This window comes from Arvicanthis niloticus, chromosome 2 (genome assembly GCF_011762505.2).
Source record: "Arvicanthis niloticus isolate mArvNil1 chromosome 2, mArvNil1.pat.X, whole genome shotgun sequence".
Classification (NCBI taxonomy): Eukaryota; Metazoa; Chordata; class Mammalia; order Rodentia; family Muridae; genus Arvicanthis; species Arvicanthis niloticus.
In genome coordinates this window covers 134,950,804-134,967,184 of record NC_047659.1, presented here as the reverse complement: position 1 = coordinate 134,967,184, position 16,381 = coordinate 134,950,804, and the positions used below count along the sequence as shown (strand labels likewise).

Below are 16,381 nucleotides of genomic sequence, written 5' to 3'. Positions count from 1 at the left end.
TTGTGAGATTCTGTGAGAACAGAGAGGCAGCCCAGTTTAGTGAGACTGAGCCAGTGAGCTCTCTATGGGTGAGAGACTGTCTGTCAATAAGGAGGTGGGTTTGAGATTTTCTGTTTGAGCAGTGTAGGAAGGTGGTCTGCCACATTTGGCTGTCAAGGTATGTACCACACAGCAGTGCCCTCCGGAGAGGCTCCACCAGGCCAGCACTGCTGCCTTTGGTGTGTTTACTTAGATGGGTTTGGGAAAGTGTCAGAAAAATGCTTTTTAAGAGCTTTTTCTTGTGGTACTGGGTATGGAAGCCAGGGCCCTGTGGACACTAGGTGAGCGCTCTATCCTTGAGCTCTTCTCAACTTCAGCCCCAGGATCTATCATGTTTGGAAATGTAAGATTTAAACCCAGGCTTGGTGGTACATGTGTATAATCCTGGCACTAGGGAGGCAGAAGTTCAAGGCCACCTCGATCTCCTTGATAGGTTTCCGTTTAGCCATGGTCACATGGCAAGGCATTGGCAGGGGAGCTGCCTACCCCCCATCACCTAATGACATTATAATTCATTTTTTCTACAGATGAATTCAAGCAACATTGTGGGTGGGGCTCCCTCTTTTGTTTGCATAAAACACCCTATGGTCTAAGGAAATTCAAGTGTGTTTCTTTCCTAAGTAAAAAGAGTTCACAGAGACTCTCCGGGCTGCTGTGGGGCTCACCCTTTAAAGTTATTACAAACACAAAAATGTAGCTAACGAGATGTCCCAGAAGCTAACGATGCTTGCTGTCAAGTCTGCTGACCAGAGTTCGATACTCAGGCCCCTGACCACCACACTCACACCCTCACATGCCTCCACACCCTCACATGCCTGCACACCCACACCCTCACATGCCTGTACCCCACCTACACACCCTCACATGCCTGCACACCCACACACCCTCACATGCCTGCACACCCACACCCTCATGTGTCTGTACCCCCCCCCCACACCCTCACATGCCTGTGTCCCCACACATACACTAAAGAGATAAATGTGATATTCCAGAAAATAAAAGCAAAACCAAAAGCAGGCTTTGGCTTTGAGATGTATTCGGAAATCTGTTGTTACATGGGGAGGGAGTCCAGCTCCTTCCGTTGGCTTTTGTTAAAACAGGAAACTTTTTTCTCTTGAATCCCAGTCACTGGGAGTAAAGTATATAGCCAGAATGTGGTACAAAGAAAAACAAACAAACAAACAAACAAAAGGGGGTTTCTTTGTGTAGCCCTGGCTGTCCTGGAGCTTGCTCTGTAGACCAGGCTGGCCTCAAACTCACAGAGATCCGCCTGCCTCTGCTTCCCAGGTTCTGGGATTAAAGGCGTGCTCTACCCCAGCCAGCTTCTTACTGTGCCTGCTAAAAACTATTCATAAAGGGATCATCTGGTGCCAGGAGCCTGGTACAGGTGTTTGTTTTCCTTTTTCTGGGGATGGTGGGGGTGGCAAAGGAGGAGAGGGGAGTTGAGAAGGAAGCCAGAGCCTTACCCACCCATGCTAGATAAATGCTCTACCACAGTGCTGCAGCCAGTGAGCTCTCTGCAACAAAGTTTTGTTTCATTGAGACAGGTTTTCTCTGTATCCCTGGCTGTCCTGGAACTTGCTGTGTAGACCACACTAGTCTTGAACTCACAGATAGGCACCTGCTTCTACCTCCCAAGTGCTGAGACCAAAGCCACGCACTGCCCTGCCCAGCCTCCCAGTCCAACTTTGTAGAATTCTAAACCTAAACAAAAAACTGAAGGCATTAATTTTTAATGTGTGATATATTTTAAAGAGCTTTGTTTATTTTATGTATGTGCGTGGGTGTTTTGCCTGTGCTTGTCTGGTGCTTGAGGAGCTCAGAAGAGAGCATTGAAGCCTCTGGAACTAGAGTTACAGATGCTTAGGAACCACCCTGTGGGTGCTGGGTGCCCAGACACACACACACACACACACACACACACACACACACACACACACTACACACACAGACACACACACAGACGCACATGACACACATTACACACAGACACACATAAGGATGCCAGATCCCCTGGAGCTATAATTACAGTTGGTAAGTTACCCAGTATGGGTTCTGGTGGTCCTCTGGTGAAGAAACAAGTACTCTTAGCCACAGAACCATCTATCCAGCATCTCCCTCCCTCCCTCCCTCCCTCCCTCCCTCCCTCCCTCCCTTCCACCCATGCATCCATCTGTCTCAATGCAGGGTTTCTTCATGAAGCCCTGGTTGTTCTGGGACTAGGTCTGTAGATCAGGGTGGCCTCGAACTCAGAGTTCCACCTGCCTCTGCCTTCTGAGTGCTGGTATTAAAGGCTTGTGCCACCATGCCCAGCCAGCACCTTCTTTTTGCATTTCTAAATTAAAGAGTAAATACCTGCCACCCATACCAAGCAGTAGTAAGTTTTCCTGAGTTCCCTTATCAGCATCATCCCCTCCCCCCAAGTCAGTTTGTGCTGGGGTGTGGACTACATAGCACCTGTCCTTTAGAGACCCAGAGTGGTCAGCAGTGTGGTAACTGTCAGTCTTAATGGAGGAAGGCAGAAGCTATAATCAAAACAAAGAATAAAACCAGATACTTCACTTGGGCCCAGGACACTCTTGGAAGAGCAGAACTAGAAGGTGTGGTCACCTTGAGCTTTTCAAGGTCATCCTGTGTGGTTATCTCTGGACTGTGAAAGTGTGTGAGGTTCTCATCGTCCTCTGCCGCCCTTGCCTGCTCTTCAGGGTAGTGATGGTTTTTTGCCTGTGCATGTCTCTCTCTTACAGACGGATGCATTCCAGAAGCCCGTTCCATTGGAGCAGCACCCTGACTATGCAGAATATATTTTCCACCCCATGGACCTTTGTACATTGGAAAAGGTTGGCCTCTACCACAGAGCCTGGCCGTAGTAGCACAGGTGTTGGAGATAGCCCAGGCTCTCCCGTTTCTTCCCCTATCCTAGCTCCAGGTGGATCAGAGAGAGCTCTCAGTCTTCCATGCTGAACTTTCTCTGTGACCTCCTCCTGGGGGAGGGGAGGGTGGGGGGATGTCTCAGGGGATTGTTGAAATTCTGGGCATTGTTCTTGAGGGATATCCTAGCTTCTAAGAATTATTGATTTGATTGATTGGCATCTCACTTCCTCCTGAGGTGATAATGAGAGCATCAGGAAGGAAGTAGAGAAAATGACATGTTTGGAAACCACCAGATTAGCAGTAAAGGAGCTTCTTAGACCTAACTATCGGGCTGTTTCTTGAATGCCCTAAGGTGGTTTTAAGAGTCTGTGCTAAAATTCTGTGATGAATAATCACACTTAAAACACTTTGATTCAGCACATCTTTTTGTGCAGTTTTCCAATGCAGGAGCTAAATATGTGTTGGAAATACATTTGTGTATTGTGCTGGCCTGCCTGGCTTGTGCAGGGCCCTGTCTGTGATTTCCTGATTCTGAAAGAAAACAAAAGAGTCCATAAAGAGGAGCACGTGGTCATAATGTCTGCATTGCTGATCCCCTCCCAAAGCTGGAGATCTCATCTGCTTTGGGAAATTGCCCTGACCTTTTGATAAGCAGGAAAGGAAAGGCATTAAATAAACACAGGGATGGATTTTAGCTTCAGGCCGGGGTGAGTTGTCTTCACAGTGACCTTCCTCAGTTTCTCCTTCTGTTAAACTTCACTGGCTTTTGTGAGATGCCTGTGATGCCATAGTGTCTTTATTATTAGTGCTGTCCTGCTATATGAAATGTGCCCTTCATTGGATGAAGTTGCTGGATGAATGGCAGCATTTTCAAGATGAGAATGCTCAAATCCCTGCGCTGACTCCTGGCGCGTTTTATAGGGCCGTAGATCTTGAACCTAATAGCATCCTGGGAGATGAGTCAGAGAGCACCGATTAATCTGGCAGATGGCTCCTCTGAAAGGTGCAGGGACCCAGGTGTTAGCACTGCTGCCTGTATAGACTTTGATGGTCATAATGTTCTCTGGCTTCTCCTCCCAGAATGCAAAGAAGAAGATGTACGGCTGTACCGAAGCCTTCCTGGCCGATGCCAAGTGGATCCTGCACAACTGTATTATTTATAATGGGGGTGAGTGGCTCGGAGGCTCCTGGGGCGGGGGTGTGCCTCAAACATGGCAGTCTCCTGCCCTTTGTTAAGATGCAGGTCTAATGGGCTAGGGAGACAAATGGCTCTGCAGTGGTAGTACCTGCTGCTCTTCCAGACAATCCGGGTTTGGTTCCCAGGACCTGTGTGTTTTTGTTTTTTTTCCAGAGCCTATCTGTCCGACCCTTCTGTCCCCTGCAGTTACAATGTGCCTCTCCCATACTTATAATGCATAAGAGTCTTAATAATAAAATCAGGCTTAGGTGGCTGGGAAGATCTGAGTTGCCATTTCAGGTAAAAGTCAGGTGTCATAGGACCTGCCACCCACCCTAGCCCTGGGAAGGTAGAGGCAGGGGAGTGTTCACTGCTCTCCAATGAGAGCGCTGCAGGCCCAGTGAGAGGACTCTGCCTCAAAACACTTGGAGAGTGAACCGGGGACACACCTAATAGAGAACTCTGGCTATTACTTCATACAAATGGGAACAGGCTCAGGTGGAGGAACAGGACACTTACTCCAGCCAAGTTGGCCAGTGCAGCATGGGCTGCATGGAGGACAGGAAATCCCCACAGGTCTGCAGAGGCCGCTGTTACAGGTTCCTTCCTGTGCATTGTTTATTTAGTTGCCATAGCTATGTGTAGGTGTGGATGGGTGCATATTCCTGTGGGTGCATGCACGTGGAGGGGTGAGTGTGCGCGTGTGCGTGTGTGTGTGTGTGTGTGCGCGCGCGCGCGCGCGTGTGTGTGTGTGTGTGTGTGTGTCAGGCCTGGCCTGTTAGGCTAGAATGGCTGGCCATTGCGTCCTTATTCCTTCGAGGCTAGCACTTTACTGGTGGAGCCATCTCCTCAGCCCAGCAAACTGACAGTTTCCGAAAATGGCTCTTAGGACCAAAAGGACCATAGCCCTTTGGCCTTCCTGACCTCTGCATTGGTGCAAAGGGAGAAAGAAAGGCCTGGCGTTGGGTCTTCGTCAGACGCTTGGCTCATTAGCTGAGAGTTCTGGTAGAGGCAGGGACTCCCGATTTTGACTCGGTCATTAAGTAAATGAGAATCCTCTCACCTGTTTTTCTATAGAGTTTCTGGTAGAATCTTAGGGGAGGCAACAGTCACCCCATTTCTTCCTGGCGTGGTGTTCTGGAATTACAGGGTTAAGTTAGGTTCCTTTCTGCTAATTATAGCTTTTAGAATGTCAGAGTACTTGAGGTAACTTATCTAGGGAATTCCACACCAGCTACTCAGTTGCAAGACGCTGGCAAAGCCTGGTCCTTGATAGACAAGTTTTAACCTTTAAATGGTGAATCTTGGGGGCATGGGGAGTTAAAAAATCGCTAATATGTGTGTAACCCCGAGGCAGGCCGCTCACTGTTTCCCTGTGAAATGATCCCTTTTTCTTATTCCCTCAGGAAACCACAAGTTGACGCAAATAGCGAAAGTTGTCATCAAAATCTGTGAGCACGAGGTACATGATTCCCAGCTCTCCTGTGGGTGGGGGCTCTCCTAGAGGCAGGGCACCCCAGCGGGTGGCTGCGGTGACTTTTGTGTGCACTGTCTTACGTACAGCATCATGTCCCTTCAAGGAACATGAAAGCTGGAAAGAGGGGACCCCAATGTTACAGGAGCCCTTTAGTTCAGCAGTGAAGATGGGAGTAATCTTTAGGAAGTCGTGGCCAAGTGCAGGGAATCCGATCTTCTCCCTCGGCAGTTCGTCAGGTTTGACCTTGGCCTTCACAGTTGGGATTGAGTCAGACAGCCGATGGCATCATTCACAAAGTAAGGTGCCATCTCTCCCTGCTTTTTCCTTTATTTTCTTTCTTATTGAAAATGGGGTCTCATTATATACTCTGACTAGCCTTGAACCTGCTGTGTAGGTTGGCCTAGCCTCTGCATCCGTAGTGCTGGGAGTAGAGGTGTAACCACTATGCAACATTGCCTGGCCATGGTGGGGTTTCCCCCATCCCATCTTGACTGTGTGGTTCTCGGGCATAAGATTCCCAGATAACAGCGTGCCACGATGTCAAGAGATCAGACATTTCCACTAGTTTGTGGCAGTTCTCTGACTGCTTCCAGGAGACCTAAGGCATGACTGTGTGGCACTGTGTGTGCTTCCAGCACAGGAAGTGCCGGTCTTTGTAAAAGATTCATTTGTTCGCTCGTTCATTCGTTCATTCATTCATTCAATGTGTGTATGGGTACCTTTGTGTTTATGTGAGTCTGAAGGGGCCAGAGGGCATTTCTCCTAGAACTGGAGTCACCTGTGCTTTCAAGCTTCCTGAGGTGGGTGCTGGGAACTGAACCCAGGTTATCTGCAAGAATAGCAGGTGCCTTTAACCTCTGAGCCACATCTCCAGCCCATCTAAATTTAAAAAGTATGCGTATGTGCATTTCCTGCGTGTGATTGGGAGACAGCCACATCTCATTGTTGTTTCTGGTTGTATTGCGTTGGTTGGCAGCAGGTCTTGAGGTCCCCTCACTATTGCCTTTCGAAAGAGGAGTGCAGTATTCCCTCGCTCCCACTTTGGCCCCCAGTTACGCTGGCTCAGGAGGATGGGTAGGGCATGGATGTGGGCTGAAGGATGCGGATGTAGCAGCAAATCGCCTGCTACATACATGAGCCCTACATGGCACCAGGAGGCAAAGAGCAATGCAAGACCTCCAATACTGGAAAAATAATAGCTGCTAAGTGTGTTGAGGAAACTTATAGGCTTTGGAGATCCACTACCTGGGTTCAATTCCCTGTCCTACCTAGCTGCCACTGTGGACTCTTGGTAGGATATTTGAATTTTTAGGGCATCATCCCTTTCTGCAGTACTTTAAAATGAGATGACCATAGTCTGACCTTGTCTTACTTGTGAGATGTAAATAAGTGCTCAGGCATGGAAGACTGGAGTTTGTTTGTGTTAAGGTATTTTGACCATGGATGCCACGGGGCATCTCAGTATGCTAAGTCTGTGGAGTTAGCTGCTGTGTAGATTCTGTGTCGCTCATCATCCTTGACTACCTGTGAACATGTGTAGGCCCATGAGTGCCTTTTTCTGAAGCCTCTGGGCTTGTGAGTGGTAATCTTTGACTTCAGGCGAGGCCATGGGTTGGTTCTAAGCTGTGCTGTCCACCCATCTGAATATCATCTTAAAAGGGAGCTGGGCAGCCATGTGTGGCTGATGTGGTGGTTGTCTTGGAAAAAAAAATATTAAGCAAACTGATTGTGTACTTCTGTGAACCTATGGTCTCAGCACTTGGGAGGCTGAGGCAGGAGACTTTCTTGATCACTTTGAGGCCAGCCTGAGCTACCTGGCAAGATTCTGTTGCTCTCTGCCTGCCCCGTAATACAAAAGAAAAACTAAAAGAAGAAAATCTGACCTTGAAATAAAAATCCAAGCAAGTCCGAGTGTCAGGGATTTAGGAGGGCTTCCAGGTGGGAGCAGGGGCGCCGCACTCTAATGTATTGTTTTGCTTTTCAGATGAATGAAATTGAAGTATGTCCAGAATGTTATCTTGCAGCTTGCCAAAAACGAGACAACTGGTTCTGTGAGCCCTGTGTAAGTTGGATCTGGTTCTTTTGTTTCACTTCTGGAAACTCTGGTGCCTTTGGCTATACCAAGATGGCCCTCTCTGGGGATTTATGAGATGAGATTGTGAGGTTTTAATAGAAGTTGTTGTGAGAAAGTCAGGGTGGAGAGGAGCTAAGTGGGCTTGGCTAAGCCTCTTGGGCCAAACTGTTTTGTTCCGGAGTTAAGTGTCCTGGTAACTGGGCTGACTCAAAGAGGGACTGTGGCAAGTAAGGTGCAGGTCGTAGGATGTGTCTTCAGTTTGCTGTGTCATTTTAAAATCTAGTTGGTTCCTGTTTTAAGACCTTTGGACACACATCCTTGGAGGACTGTCTGTCTCTCCAGAGAGATCATTGGTTTATAGAAGTGTGAAGCCATCATGGTAAACTCTTCTTTCTCTGACAGTGGTGAGCATTGTCAGGTGGAGTGAGCGTGTCTGAGAGAGGGGCAGGGTGTCTGAGAGAGGGGCAGGGTGGAGGGCTGGAAAAGGCAAGACTGGATAAGGAAAGCATAGCTCAGGCCTCTTTTTGCCCCTGGAGATAAACACCTGTGTAGCCACAGCCTCAGGAGCCCCAGCAGGCAAGCATGGCTCCTGCTGCTTCTTACTTTTGTGTAACTCCACATTTTGTACAGACTTAGCACAGAGCAGGTGTTAACTGTTTCTGTGGTGCCTAAAGAGGTGAAGTTTCTTGGTCACCCAGGACCCAAGTCTGACTCACTCTCTCAGCTTTAAGCCGCGCTGGCTCTGTCCAGGCCGCACACCTGCCTGGGGACACCTTGCTTGCAGCTGTCTCCTTTTCATGCATGGCTTATGACCTGTTTTGCCTCCTAATTACTCCATGATAAACACGGAGGCCAGCAGCAGCTTGGGAAGGAAAGGGTTTATTCCATCCAGGTCAGTTAAGACCGGAAGCCAAGCCAAGCCCTGGAGGAGAGCTGTTCACCGTGGCCTGCACAGCTTGCTGTGGAATACATCCCAGGACCTCCCGCCCACCAGTGGCTTGAGCCCGTCCACAGCAGTCGTCAATCAAGGAAATGCCCCACAGATCTGTGTACAGACCTGTCTGATGGCTTTCTTACCTGAGGTTCCCTTTCCCAGATGACGCCAGCTTGTGTCAGATTGACAAAAGCCTAATTAATCAGCACATGGCTGTGTCCTCCCCTACCTCCCTTCGTTCAGATTACCTTTCAGACTTTAATGTGTGTCTTTGCTGCCACATATAACGCCACCCCTGCATTTTGTTCTTCTTCTAGAGCAATCCGCATCCTTTGGTCTGGGCGAAACTGAAAGGGTTTCCATTCTGGCCAGCGAAAGCACTGAGGGACAAAGACGGGCAGGTTGACGCCCGTTTCTTTGGACAACATGACAGGTGGGAGCTTTAAAACAGGCTGCAAGTGGAACTTTGGGTAATGACATCACAGCGTAACAGTGGTGGAGGGTACTATATTGTTCTTAAAAGCGAATTCTACCTTTTATCGGCAGTGACGGTGGCCATTGTTTTTGTACGTTGTATTACCAACCCATGACCTTGTTGCTGTAAAGTGTTTTCTGGTTCTCCGCCAGGCTTGGTGAGCGGAGGCTTCATCGTGGCGGTGTTCTGTCAGTGCGTTAGCTTCTTCAGACGTGCTAACAAAGAACCCCACCTCCGTGGTTCTGTTGGTGGATCCCGGTGGATCCGGCTTCAGAATGAGTTCCGAGGCTCTGTTTGCTGTGTAGTTATTTATTCATTTTGTTTTCTGGAGTAAATTAAACCTCCGTGCTGCAAATTGCTTTTAAAAGTAATGCTTTCAGGGACCGGAGGTAGTTTCCTGGCTTGCCACTCAACGATGTTCCTAGCATTAGATGGAGTACCTCCCCGATTCCCTCTCTGAGTATCTAAACTGGGAAATGACAGGGGGGATGATGTTTTGACAGACTTCACCGTCCCTCCCAGCCTCCCCAACCTCCCCTTTCTTTCTCGCACATGCTGAATGGAGTTATAAAGTCTTTCCAGCTAATGGCAGCCCCCCTTTGCCTTGGTGGCCCGCCTGCCTGTGAGCAACAGGTAGTCAGGGACACCACTTAACATGCAAGGTCCCTTTAAATGAAGCAAAGATTCTTTGGGAGTATGGCCCCACCCCCCTCATCTTGAGAAGATGTACGAATGCATGGGAGTTAAAGTCATGTACCACACAGAAAATAGATACTCTTTTTTTCCTTTGTGATAATCAGCAGCTGAATTAGCACGTTCACTCTCTGTCAGATTGTGCTTGGCTTATGACTCAAAGCAGAGGGAAAAAAAAATCTCAATATTAGAAAGATTGAGTTTCTTGCAGAAGTTCCAGTTGTCTCCCCCCCCCCCCCCCCCCGTCAGAACAGGTAGCAGTTCCTTGAGGTGGCACTGGCTTTGGCAGGACACATCTCAGTTTAATTTTTACCCCCCTCCCCTTGGGGGGGGGAGGGGGAGGGGCTCATGTAGCCTCAGCTCGTCTCAACTTGTTTTATATTATTAGAAGGTGACTCTGAACTCCTGATCTTCTGTTCACATTCTGAGTGTTGGAATTGCAGGCATACACCCGGACACCTGATAATATGTTGTTGGGGCCGAAACCCAGGCTTGCTTAGTGCTAGGTAAACTCTCTACCATGTGAGCTCTCTCCCCACATTCCCTCCATGTCCTGGTGGCATTCTTCCTGAATTTCAGCATTCCTTCAGTTAAAGGAATGTGCTCCCTCAGGCTCTTCTGAGCTGCAGAGCAATAGCAAGCAGGCAGACACTTGTCGAGTACCTGCTATGCTAGGCTCCCTGTCTCCCATCTGTAGGAAGTGCTTGGCGAAGACACTGGTGGACCTGGCTAGAGGGGCAGAGGCCAGTGAAGGGCTGTGCCTGCAGAGGCCGGGCTGTAATTAGTGGTTTGAACTGGGTGCTCCGAGGAGAGGCAAGTAAGAATTTGCTTTCTGTTTTTAGAGCAGGAGGAGCTGGCGGCTGGCTGTGCCGTAATTGTCCCATCAACGAACACTTGAGGTGTTCACCATCCTACCGGTTAAGATTCTCCTGTGGGGCAGCCCTGTGTGTGGATTTGCCTACTGGGGTCCACATCAGTGTGTGGCACAACAGATGTCCCCATTTACCAAATGGACCCAGACCAAGGAGCTCAGGATTCCGATCCTTCTGGTGTGACCACATGCCCATGCCCATGCCCCTGAAGTTGGCCTTGGGGACACAGGCCCCATAAACAATGCTTGGGCTCTATGCTGAGGCTGTTGTATGAGACATGCAGTTTATTCCTTGGTCCTGGGTGCTGGCCAAGAGGCGGGTCTTTCTCTATATCCTCAATGTTTTCTGTTTCCTCTGAGAGGCTATGCTAACCTGGCATGTTTCCTTTGGGCAAGGTGGCCCCACTGTGGATGTGTGAACAGTCTAAGGTACCATGATACCAACACTTTGGAGGGCCAAAGGTATTCCCCATCCCTGGGAACTGGTGTGCACTTTCTCCCCAGGGAAATTCTTGGTTCTGGGTGAGCTCCCCTCTCTCCCCAGACAGGATTTTGTTGGTGGTAGTAGTTTTCTGTGGTTTGTTTTTTGTTAGTTTTTCTGTATAGCCTTGGCTATGATGGACTTTTGTTTGTTTGTTTTGTTGTTTGAGACAGGGTCTCTCTCTGTAACCATGGATGTCCTGGATCTCCCTCTGTAGATTAGCCTGGTCTCAAACTCACAGAGATCCACCTGCCTCTGCCCTCTTTGTGCTGGATCAAAGGCATTGCCACCACACCTGTCCCTAGACAGTCTTAAAGCCAATCCAGGTGGGTTCATCTGCAGCCTGCCTCGCTAGGATGTGGGAAAACTGATGATATTGGGACCCACGAGAGACAGACAACAACTCTTCACTTGGCAGAGGCAAAGTGGAAGCGTAGGCGTGTGCTAGTGAGCTAGGTCAGGCTGAAAAACATCCCAGAACTCCCGACTGCAAGTTTATAGCCTGAGAGTAAACCCATGGGCGCTCCAGCACAGGTCATGGCAGGCTCTGCAGGCCCCTCTTCAAAGAATTGTTTGCTTGATCTTAGATATAGGTACCATTATCTAAAAATATAGGAACTCTTAGGCCAGATGAGTGCAAGGCTTTAGGAAAAATAACAGTCAGCTGACATGTGCCCACTGTGTGATTGAGTAATGTATCATGGAGTAGACAGGCTACCTAGTCTCCTTCTGCCTCAGCCTCCTGAAGGCTGGGGTTACAGACACCCCTGTGTGCCAAGGCACCAGGCACTTTGTCACCCTATGAAGGAACTGCTTTCACTTAAGTCTGACTGATGAGAAAACTTGGCCCTAGTGTGTAATGCCTTCCTTGTCTAGCGTCCCTCAGGGAAGCCTGGACTGGAGGCCGTCAGGGCCCCTCCCTTGGGCTTTCTGTGTGAACAAATGTCTCATTTCCTTTTAAGGACCCAGAGCTTATTCTTGCCTTGGCCCCTAAGTGACTTGGGAACCTGGGAGTGGCTGGATGGTTGTGACCTTGAAACTGTACCAGTGTAAAGTGGGACAAGGACTTCGGGCCTGTGGCCCCTGGCTGAGGGGAGGCTCCTGGTGCTGACCCACAGCGGTGGCATTTGCTTTCTTGATGCTCTCTTAGGTAGGACGTGTCCAGGGCTGGGGACCTGAATGACTGCCCTTCCCTTCCCTAGCCCAGAGCCCTGTCTCTTGTAGGTATTTGGTTTCTGCTCAACTTTGGTAGACTCTACCTGTCTGGATAGAAGGGTCTTCAGGTCCCAGCAGTAAGGTGTCCCTAGCACACACAGGGAGGGGAGCTGTGCACTTTTACACGCTGAGATCAGCTGTTTGCTTGGGGGTTCTCACTGGCAGCCAGGCTTCGTGCTGAACTTTGCCTCTGCACAGGTCCCCTTTTCTGTGCACCGTTTCTTCTTCAGACCTAGGATTTCACTGCTAGCTGTTGATGTGGTGTAAAACGCCCTAGAAGTATCCCACTGTGTCTCTTCAAAGACCAGGAAGACTGGGAAGGGCTGGATCCAGGGTCCTAAGTCAGCACTTTGGACATACATAGCTGGGCAGATGGTTCTCTTATTGGAGCAAGAATCTTCTCTCCCCCAGCCTCTACCATATCCCATGGCTTTATGCCAGGTTTCCGTTTGAGGTCCAGGAACCCTTAAAGGTCTCCACAGAAAAGTTACAAACTATGTTGAGGCTGTAGACTGGGGAGTGCACAGTTAGCAAGATGTTCTGGTGTTCCTTCTCCACAGGAGTGGTCGTTGGGGTGTTCTCAGACTGTGGCTGTGGGTGTTGCTGGTACTGGAAAAAGTACCACTGTTGCTTTTGGTTTCTGGGTCTCTGCAAAAATGTCCTGGGGGTTGATGGAGGAGGATGGGTCTTCCCTGAAGTAGCAAAAAGTCTGTGGAGTGTGTTCGCCCCAAAGCCAAAGGCAGTAGTACCAAGAGTTATCTTCTCAAATGTTGCCAGGTGTGACTAGGCACTGAGCAGGCTGATGCAGAAGCATCCTGAGTTGCAAGCCAAGCCAGACAACATAGTGAGATTCTGTCTCAAATAAAACAGAAATGCGCACCTGCACGTGCTCTGCAGCGAGATCCCGGAAACACGGCCCTCTTCAGACGTGTTGTGGAAGACTCTGTCTTCCTTACCCGGAAACAGCAGAAAAACCAAAGGGATTATCGTTTTATTTATTTTTTGGCTTTCATACTCATTCAGTTATTCAAGTGCCATGACGCATGTGTAGTGGCCGAAGGACAACTCGAGAGGGAGGTGGCACTCTCCACACTGGCTTTGCAAGAGCAGGTCGCCAAGCTTGGCAGCTGCGGCTTCACCTGCTGAGCCGTCCATTTTGTTTCTAAGTGATTAAGATGGCTAAGTGTGTGGAACCCTTTCACATCTCTGGCTAAGTTTTGTTGTTAGTTCGTGTTCGTTCTAGCCTAATACCTCTGTGAAGTGGATCATTCATTAGCCATTCAAAACAAGTCAATTATTTAAAAAGGAGGCCCCATATTTAAGAATCTTGGCAGGCACCCGCCAGGCTAATTTGGTTTGCATTAAGAAAATTTTTTAAAAAAGTAAACTACTTTGGAAATGACTGAAGCTGACTCAGTCTCTCTCTCTCTCTCTCTTGCCATCCTAGAGCCTGGGTTCCAGTCAATAATTGCTACCTCATGTCTAAAGAAATCCCCTTTTCTGTGAAAAAGACTAAAAGTATCTTCAACAGCGCCATGCAAGAGATGGAAGTTTACGTGGAGAATATACGGAGGAAGTTTGGGGTCTTTAATTACTCCCCGTTCAGGACGCCCTACACTCCCAATAGCCAATACCAAATGCTGCTTGATCCCAGCAACCCCAGCGCCGGCACTGCCAAGACAGACAAACAGGAGAAGGTGAAGCTCAATTTTGACATGACAGCGTCCCCCAAGATCCTTCTGAGCAAGCCCCTTCTGAGCGGGGGCGCTGGCCGCAGGATCTCCCTGTCCGACATGCCTCGCTCCCCCACCAGTACGAACTCTTCTGTGCACACGGGCTCCGATGTGGAGCAGGACCCCGAGAAGAAGGCCCCATCCAGCCACTTCAGCGCAAGCGAGGAGTCCATGGACTTCCTTGATAAGAGCACAGGTCAGCCCCAGTTGGGAGAGTTGGGTAGGAGGCCACTTGGTGCATTCTGGCGTCCTTGGGTGCCTCACCCATAGGTGCAAGCAAGCAGGCACCATCAGATCCCAGAGACGAGGGATGTATTCCCAAAGGCTAGCTGGGGCCATTCTTAGAAGCGGGTGGAGATGGCTCCAAACCCTGCAGGGCTCCAGGCCAGTGTCAGAGCCTCTGGCTGTTCACAACAGTGCCCTGTGACTGTTTGTTCTCAGTACGCTGTAGTTGAAAGCTTAGTTTTTGATACCCTTGTGTTAGGGTTAACTTAGATGTGGAGAGAATCAAGGTGAAAATTGATCCCCCTGCCCAGTTATCACACCTTCAGGGCTGGCTTTTGTCCAGCTCCGTGTCGTATTTTGGATATGACACTGGTCTCTAATTGCAGGACACCCCCTCAGCTGATGTGACTTTGGGGAACTTATCTTTACACCTTAGCCTTCCCGCCTTTACCATGGCGACCGTAACTGACTAAATGTAGGCTCTCCTGTATGTAGGCTCTGTTGAGAACAGAATGAGTCAGGACCTCACAGTAGGACAAGGACAGCACTCAGGGCAGCGTTGATCATAGAATTATGTTTCCTGGTGATCTCTAACGTGCTGTCTACGAGGATTTGAGAAGAGATGCAATGAAGGGGGTGACTTAAGGAATGGTCCAGGCTGGTTGGTCTTCTGTAGGAGGATCCTCCATCTCCCTGTCCCATGTGCTGGGCTTACAGGTGTATCCCACCACAACTGCCCCATTAAAACCTTCCTGAAGTTAGCACATTATAAAATAAAGTGTGTTCGTGTGCAAGTTCCCCTTTGCTCTCTTGTTCCGCATTTCAAAAAAATAGAGTTTTATAGGAATATAAGAATGGTTGTGTTTAATTTAGTGTCTGTCTTCCCTTGGGTGGGATTCGTGGCATCGAGCTTTGCTGCAAAATTCCTTGTTCACTGACAGATTTTTTTTTTCTTCTTCTTTTTAAAGAGGAGAACTTAGACCTCAAAGTTTCTATTCTAAAAATACACAACCTACTCACCTCACCATGCCTGACATTTGCTAATCCCATAAGGTGGCCATATCAGAAGCCACTGTGACAGCACATGCCAGTGTGGTTTTCCCAGCCTTTGGGAGGTAGGGGCAGGGGGATTAGGAGTTGGAGGGTAGCCTTGGCTACATGAGATCCTTAATTGAATACTAAAACAACAACAAAAGCCAAACCCTCAACAAAAAAAGAAGGGGTGACATTCAGATTGTTCCACTCTTACAAATTGCATCCCTTTCTGAGTGGGCCCACGGTAGACACATAGGGGTAGTTCTGTGTTTCGGTCATGGCTGCAGCTCTGGACATTGATAGCTGAGTTTCAATAAAGCTTAAATGGTGTTGGCTGGTGGGTAATGAAGCTTGAATTTCTTCTAAGTGCATGCTTTAAGAACTATTGAGTTGGGCTGGAGAGACAGTCCAGTGGTTAAAAGCACCGGTTGCTCTCGCAGAGGGGCTGGATTCCGTTCCCGTCACCCACCCACATGGCTCCTGACCATCTGTAACTCCAGTTCCAGGGGATTTGATGTCCTCGGCTGACCTTGGGCACCAGGCATACACGTGGTGCACAGACGTAGATGCAAGCAAAACACAGAAAAAGAACTGTTGAATTTTTTTGTGTCCCAACCCCAATGTTCTATACCCTTCTTAGATAGCAGGTGACATGGGGACAGAGGACAGATTGGGTTCAGAGGCCCATAGGCTCAGGTTTGTCAGCTCTCTTAGAGACTACAAGGGTCAGAAGGGACCCTGTCATGTGCCAAATCCTCACAGCCAGGCCTGAAGCCTGCCTCCTTCCTCCTGCCCTCTGCTGTGTACATTGATTGTAGATGCTAGTCAGAGCAGGGAGAATGCATGTATTCATTTAGATACCCCCACAGTCAGGGATAGCACAGTTGGGATCAGGCTGGGGTTCCTCCAGAATGTCAGAAAACTTTGTCATGCTCTAAAGTAGAAAAACCACATGAGCAGCTTTCAGAATCCAGAGTGCCCCTTAGCATGTGTAAGTATGAGAATTTAGAGCCTTTTTCCCTTCCTTCCTCTCTCCCTTTGTAACAGGGTCTTACTGTCCTTAAACCTACAGAGACTG

General features: G+C 48.9%; 1 protein-coding gene across 29 annotated transcripts in view; it reads left to right on the top strand.

Moving 5' to 3' along the window:
- Positions 1-16,381, top strand: part of Zmynd8 (zinc finger MYND-type containing 8) — a 98,007-nt gene that overhangs the window by 43,201 nt on the left and 38,425 nt on the right. For 27 of the 29 annotated variants that reach the window (XM_034495156.2, XM_034495159.2, XM_076930240.1 and 24 more), the window contains 6 exons: positions 2,787-2,879; positions 3,994-4,081; positions 5,497-5,552; positions 7,552-7,629; positions 8,893-9,008; positions 13,758-14,239. In XM_034495156.2, the coding sequence (XP_034351047.1) occupies positions 2,787-2,879; positions 3,994-4,081; positions 5,497-5,552; positions 7,552-7,629; positions 8,893-9,008; positions 13,758-14,239 (913 nt within the window). Of the gene's footprint in view, positions 1-2,786; positions 2,880-3,993; positions 4,082-5,496; positions 5,553-7,551; positions 7,630-8,892; positions 9,009-13,757; positions 15,137-16,381 lie in introns of those variants that run through there. The other 2 variants (XM_076930249.1, XM_076930250.1) reach the window with 1 other exon arrangement.